We start from the raw sequence: 7,025 nt of genomic DNA, 5'->3' as shown, positions 1-7,025 counted from the left end.
AAAAAAAAATATATATATATATATATATATATATATATATATAGTTGCTCTTTATTGAAAAGCTTTCCTTCTGATATTGGCTATACAACAAAACTGACTAGGAACATAATTATATTCATTAATTCCTGTATTCCTACTCAGTTTCATTCTCAAGCTGACATTATAGGTAAATATCTTATATGCACTAGTCTGGTCCTTTTCAATTCCTTACACAGCCACTAGTGCCATTTGATACCAGATGGGACCGACTGACTACTGATCAAGTTTATGCCAGGGTAATATTTCTCACTCTATAATGCCAATATGCAACAAACTATTCTTTGAAGGTGGGATAGGCAATACCCTGTTCACATTGTTTATTAGTGTTAATAGGTATTGTATTGATTCTTACCTGTTATTTTCCAAAAGAATATGGGTACATCTTTCTTCAGAGCAGTTGTGATTAAATGGTTTCTTTCTCATCCAAAGAATTTGTGTAAATAATAAAATTTCTTTTATATCCTAAATGTCCATTATTTTAGATCTGCTAGTTGATATTTACAACATACTTTATTGGGTATTGTTATTTTTTAAATACATAATTAAAATTTAAGAGTGTATATATGAGGTTTCCTTTTGATAATATATCCAAATTGTATTACTGTTACAGGCATTAGTCAATAATCCCAAAATTGAAGTAATAGATGGGAAGTATGCCTTCAAGCCCAAGTACAACTTGAAAGATAAGAAGGCCCTACTTCGACTCTTAGATCAGCATGACCAAAGAGGTTTAGGAGGAATTCTTTTAGAAGACATAGAGGAAGGACTGCCCAATTCCCAGAAAGCCGTCAAGGTAACTGTCTTTTCTTTCTGTGCTTTAATTTGAATTAATAATGTCTAGGTTTTAAAAAGATAGCAAGAATTTTTAAATTTTTATTTTTAAGGCATCTCTCCTATGTACTTGGGGTGTGAGCTCGCTGAAGATTTGAAATTTGTGTCTTATGCTACAGAGCAGGACAGAGCGTAGCCATTTTTATCTACCTACGCTTTTTTTTTTTTTTAATTTTATTGGGGAACAGCCATGGTCATTGGTTACACATTGCTTTAATGCTACAATGGCATAGTTCAGGGGTTGGCAAACTGCGGCTCATGAGCCACATGCGGCTCTTTGGGTACGTTCCCTCTCAAAAGTTTGCTGACCCCTGGAACAACACAACAATTTAAAAATTATTCGAGAGCCATAAATATATTTTTACAAATAAGGAAAATTTAAAGTAATATTATAAATGAAACTATGATAGTTTTATTTATATTTTCAATTTTACTTCAGAGCTACATGTACGTACCCAAAGAGCCACATGTGGCTCGCGAGGCACAGTTTGCCAACCCCTGGCAGCTCTTCCATCTCAAAAGTTTGCCGACCCCTGGCATAGTTGACTCAGAGAGGGTGCAGCTCACAGTGGCCTATGTGGGGATTGAACCGGCAACCTTGGTGTTATCAGTAACACGCTCTAACCTACTAAGCTAATGGGTCAGCCCCTTTTTGTGTACCTTTGATAGCTCCCTTTTGTACTGCTGTTATGTCTGATTGTTTGATTCTTCAGACTATTTCTGGAAAAAAGTTTTCCTCAAAGACATGGTGTTTTCATCATAAGTTTTTATGTTTATGTATGAGAACTGCCTCAACAAGATACTGCTAACCTGAGGAACCAGAGGCATTAAATCACAAAAGCATTAACCATTAATCTGGCTGTTTTGAATTCCTAAAGGGGCTATCAGTAAGTCATACAGATTACATTTCCAGTTTAAATTTGGAACTCACTTGGAAAGGCTGCAAGTCTCTATTCTTCACAGTTACTAATGATTGATGCTACCTGTGGAGTAAAACTTGCTCCTTTCTCTCCTCTACATCTTGGTGATTCGGTTACACATATTAGACCTTTTGGTATTGTCCCATAAGTCCCTGAGGCTGGCTCTGTTTATTTTTGTTTTGTTCTGTTCTACTGATCTGTTGTCAAGTCCACTGACTTTTCTTCTTTACCTCTAATTTGTTGGTGAATTTTTTATTTTAGAGATTGTATTTTTCAGTTATACGCTTTTCATTCTTTTATGGTTTATGTTTCTTTGCTGAGATTTTGTTTCATTCATTACAAGAAAATTTTTCATCATACCCTTGAGTATAATTTCTTATAATTCTTTTAAAATCTTCATCTTCTAATTTCAACAGCTGGGTCATCTTGGGGCTGGTCTGCACTGATTCTCTTTGTCTCTTGAGTATGGATCATGTTTTCTTGTTTCTTCATATACCTAATAAGTTTCTGTTGTGTATTGAACATTATGAATTATATGTGTAAAGACTCGGGATTCTGTTATACTCCTCCAAAGAGTGTTTTTGGTTTTTTTTTTAAAGATTTTTATTGGGGAATTGGGGGATGGGAACAGCGCTGGGGAATTGGGGGAAGAGGAACAGACAAGTTGCTGTCCTTTTTGTTCTTCAGTCTAGTTGTGGAGGACATTGCTTCACTGGTCCAAGTTAGCACCNCTGTGGAGGGCAGTGTCACTGGCCCTCATATGTGGGATCCGAACCGGGGCCCTCTGGCGTCCCAAGCCAGTTCTTAAACAACGCGCCACTCGGCCGGCCCCCTACATATGTTTTTTAACATAGACTTTTTTACATTTATTTTGTTATTTTTTTAAACTGAGATATAATTGACATATACCACTGTATTAGTTTTGGGTGTACAACATAATGATTTGATATATGTATAAATTATACAATACAGTATTGTTAACTGTAGTTACCATGTTGTAATTACAATCCTAGGACTTAATTTATCTTATAATTGGAAGTTTGTACCTTTTGATCACATTCATTCATTTTGCCCACCTCTTACCCCTCACCTCTGGCCACCACCAACCTGTTCTCTATCTGTAAATTCAGGTTTTTATGTTTGTTTTTGGATTCCACATATATGTGAGATCATATGGTATTTGTCTTTCTCAGTCAGACTTATTTTATTTAGCATATTACCCTCAAGGTCCAACCATATTGTTGCAAATGCAGGATTTCCTTCTTTGCTTATGGCTAACTAATACTCCATTTTGTGTGTGTGTGTGTGTGTGTGTGTGTGTGTGTGTGTGTTAATTGATTGCATTTTTTAGAGCAGTTCTAGGTTCATAGCATAACTGAGCAGAAAGTACTGAGCTCTCATATTCACCGCCCCACTCGCCCCAACCTCCCACACTATGCATCTTGCACCAAATCTTTGAACCTACACTGACACATCATTATCACCCAAAGTCTGTAGTTTACGTTAGGATTCACTCTTGGTGTTGTACATTCTGTGGGTTTTGACAAGTGTATAATGAATGTGTTTGTGATTATAGCATCATGCAGAATAGTTTCACTGCCCTGAAAACCCTCTTTGCTCTGCCTCTTCATTCCTCCCGCCCCCTTAACCCTTGGCAGCCACTCGATTGTTTACTGCCTCCATTTCCAGAATGTTGTGTAGTTGGAATGTAGCCTTCTGAGATTGGTTTCTTTCACTTAGTAATAGGCTTTTAAGGTTCCTCCAGGTCTTTTCATAGTTTGATAGTTCATTTCTTTTTGTACTGAGTTCACTGTCTGGATGTACCACAGTTTTCTATTAGGTTTTGTTTTTGTTTGTTTGTTTCTTTATCAACTCACCTACTGAAGGACATCTTAGTGCTTCTAAGTTATGGAATTATGAATAAAGCTATAAGCATCATGTGTGCAGGTTTTGTATGAACATAAGTTTTTAACTCCTTTGGGTAAATACTCAGGAGCATAATTGCTGGATCATAAGATAAGAATGTATTTAATTTTAAAAGAAACTGCTGAACTGTCTTCCAGAGTGGCTGTACCATTTTCCATTTCCACCAGCAGGGAATGCAAGTTTTTCTTCCTCCAAATCCTCACCAGCATTTAGTGCCTACATATGTTTTTTAATTTAATAATTGGTCCTGGACATCTTTCCAATTTAGCACAGAGAACACCTGCATTTTCTTTTGAACCTCTGTATGGTAGCATAGGTGTGCTGTAGTTTATTTAATTTGTCGTCTGTTGATGGCCACTTAGGTTGATTCTAATATTTCCCTTTTACACGTGATGCTGCAGTAACCACTCCACTTTTCTATGTTGTGCTGGTATATCTGTAGGGTAAATTCCTAGAAATGGGATTGCTGGGTATAAGGATATAAATGCATTTATATTGTGAAATTGCCCTACATAGTAGTTGTATCAGTTTGCATTCTTCCCAGTTGTGCGTGAGAGGGCCTGTTTCCTTACAGCCTCACCATCCAACATACAGATTTTTGCCACTGTAATAGGTCAGGAATATGTTGCTGGAAGTTGAGTATCTTTTCATATGTTTAATGGCACTTTCATTTCTTTTCCTCTGATTTGTGTGTTCGTCTTTGTGTCGTTTTCCTGTTAGATTTTTGGAGCTGATAAAATATTAGCAAACATTTTTCCTCGTTTTGTCATTTGATTTTATAGAGCTACAAGTTTGAACCGTGTTCTGCCTGATTTTATAGTCCATTCTTTTTATCACTGTAACTGTACTGCCTTAAATAATATGTGTTTTACATTGCTGAAAAGATTTATTTACACTTAACTATTATTTAATGTAACTAGCATTTTAAAACTGTCTTCTAATATCTTCCCTCAATAGACACGTCATCAACGAGGAGATACACATCCTCTAACTTTAGAAGAAATTTTGGATGAAACACAACATTTAGATATTGGACTCAAGCAGAAACAATGGCTAATGACTGAGGTAAGAATAGGCTTAAAATACTGTAAAAAAGAAAAAAGATTAGTTGATTACCATGAAATATTTGCAATCACTAGGGTTTTTAATATACTGAAATCTGATAATTATTTTTACTTAAAAGAATTGGCATAGGGTCTTTGTTTTTGTTTTGTTTGTTTTTTAATTGGGGAATTGGGGAGATGGGAACAGTGCTGGGGAATTGGGGGAAGGAGAACAGACAAGTTGCTGTCATTTTGTTCTTCAGTCTAGTTGTGGAGGACGTTGCTTCACTAGCCCAAGTTGGCACCATCATTGCGCTCTTCCCGGGCGAGGCACATCAGTCGCTGGCTTCTGGACGGCCGTTCACTGCGGCTGCTGGCCACTCACGCTGGCTACATACAGTAGCCCATGGCAACCCACTGCCACAGGGGCTGCATCCTACGCCGTCGCCCGTGACTTACAGCAGCCCAGCTCCAGGTTGAGCTGTTTGTTGTTCAGCATCTTAGCTGTGGAGGGCAGTGTCAGTGGCTCTCATATGTGGGATTCGAACCAGGGCCCTCTGGCATTCCAAGCCAGNAGGTTGAGCTGTTGTTCAGCATCTTAGCTGTGGAGGGCAGTGTCACTGGCCCTCATATGTGGGATCGGAACCGGGGCCCTCTGGCATCCCAAGCCAGTTCCCAACCATCGCGCCACTCGGCCGGCCCATGACAGTTTTTAATTCTTATGTATTTTAAACTCTGAAATCACATGATGAAAATATTTCCAAAACATTCTTTTTCCAAATGCTCTTTCCATAGCATGAATTTCTTTCAAAAAGCAGTTACTTTGTTACTTACACACATTGTTAAAATGCTGGTTTTACTTTGAAGGAACAGAATTATAATTGTTTTTAAAATTATTGTTAGCAAGCTGATTGGCCTCTGTAATCATAGAAATAGCTAACAAATTTGAAACATTTGCCTTTTTGGAAAAAATTTGTAACTCACTTTTTTTTTTTTTTTAAGTTTGTAGCAGAGACTAGTTTTATTAGAATAGAAAGTTACAGCTCTCGAAACGAGAGGGGGGTCCTGACTTGGGATGCCCTGTAACTCACTTTTAAGTGGATGTTTCTTATAGGTTTAAAAAAAAAATCATTGTACAGTTTCTATAGTTTAAAGATCTTTTTTAAAAAAGTATACATCCCCATAATGCTGGCTTCTTATAGCAGGTAAACTGCAATATGCTGCAGAATTCTGAAAGGCAGTGTCTGTCAATCCCTTTGGCATATGGGACCCCCCCACTCTCCCCTCAGGATTCCTTCATGTGTGTCACCACCTGAAGTGTGGATCTGATAGGAAGCCAAGGGAGGCCCTTGTGTCAATCCACATATTAAATATTAGTAAAGCATAGATTTTAAGTGGAAATTTTAAATTAAAAAATGTAACAAAGCCTCTAAAGAATCATTCAAATGGATTGACTTGTATACCCCTAGAATGTATACACCCGGCTTTGGAAACCACTGTACTAGACTACAGCTGCCTTTCCTTCCTTTTTCTCTGTATTCTAGTCCTCTCCTCTGACTGTATCGGTCTCTTTGGCAGATAATTGGGTACCTAAGTTTCATACATGCATGTTTAGCTACAACTATTTTGGGACCTCTTGAAAGGCAGAAGTAGTAGTTTGCATTTCATTGTTTGTCTCATTGCAGTACTTTTAGCATGTAGTAGTTACCACTGAATATTTGAATGAATAAGTGAATGGGTAGCAAATAATAAGTGGTTCTTACTGATATGTGTTAGTCTTTGTCTTTATCTGCTTTCCAAACATAACTTTTGAAAAGTGATTAATTCTAACTTTGCAGTGGTCTGACTGAAGCTCCAAGAGATTCAGTAACCGACCCAACAGTGATATAGAACTTAGAGCCTGGAATTTGTTTCTTTTTAATTTAATTTTTTTGTTTGTTTAGAAGAAGTAATACATCTCTTGGCATAATATATATATATATATATATATAGTCATAAATGAAGAAGTCTTGTTCTCACCTTAATTCTACTTATTTTCTCCCCTGCCCTGCTGCTTATACGTAGTCTCTTTTATTAGTTTTTGTGACTATTTCTATTGGTTCTTTATACAAAAAGTACAAACATATATTTTTATTTCTGCCCTATCCTACATAAAAGGTTTCATGCTACATGGTTTTTTTTGTTTTGTTTTTTTTAATTGGGAAATTGGGGGGATGGGAACAGCGCTGGGGAATTGGGGGAAGGGGAACAGACAAGTTGCTGTCGT

The 7,025-nt window shown here is 37.1% G+C and overlaps 1 protein-coding gene across 1 annotated transcript in view; it reads left to right on the top strand.

The window, feature by feature from the left end:
- The window catches only part of GTF2E2 (general transcription factor IIE subunit 2), a 71,366-nt gene that overhangs the window by 40,310 nt on the left and 24,031 nt on the right, over positions 1-7,025 (top strand). Inside the window, exon 4 of the mRNA XM_019642846.1 lies at positions 644-832. Within this exon, the coding sequence (XP_019498391.1) occupies positions 644-832 (189 nt within the window). The remainder of the gene's footprint in view (positions 1-643; positions 833-7,025) is intronic.

The sequence above is a fragment of the Hipposideros armiger genome, unplaced genomic scaffold (genome assembly GCF_001890085.2).
Source record: "Hipposideros armiger isolate ML-2016 unplaced genomic scaffold, ASM189008v1 scaffold_73, whole genome shotgun sequence".
In the NCBI taxonomy this organism is placed as follows: Eukaryota; Metazoa; Chordata; class Mammalia; order Chiroptera; family Hipposideridae; genus Hipposideros; species Hipposideros armiger.
The sequence above is the reverse complement of the archived record's forward strand: the minus strand, read 5'-3'. Positions and strand labels throughout refer to the sequence as shown.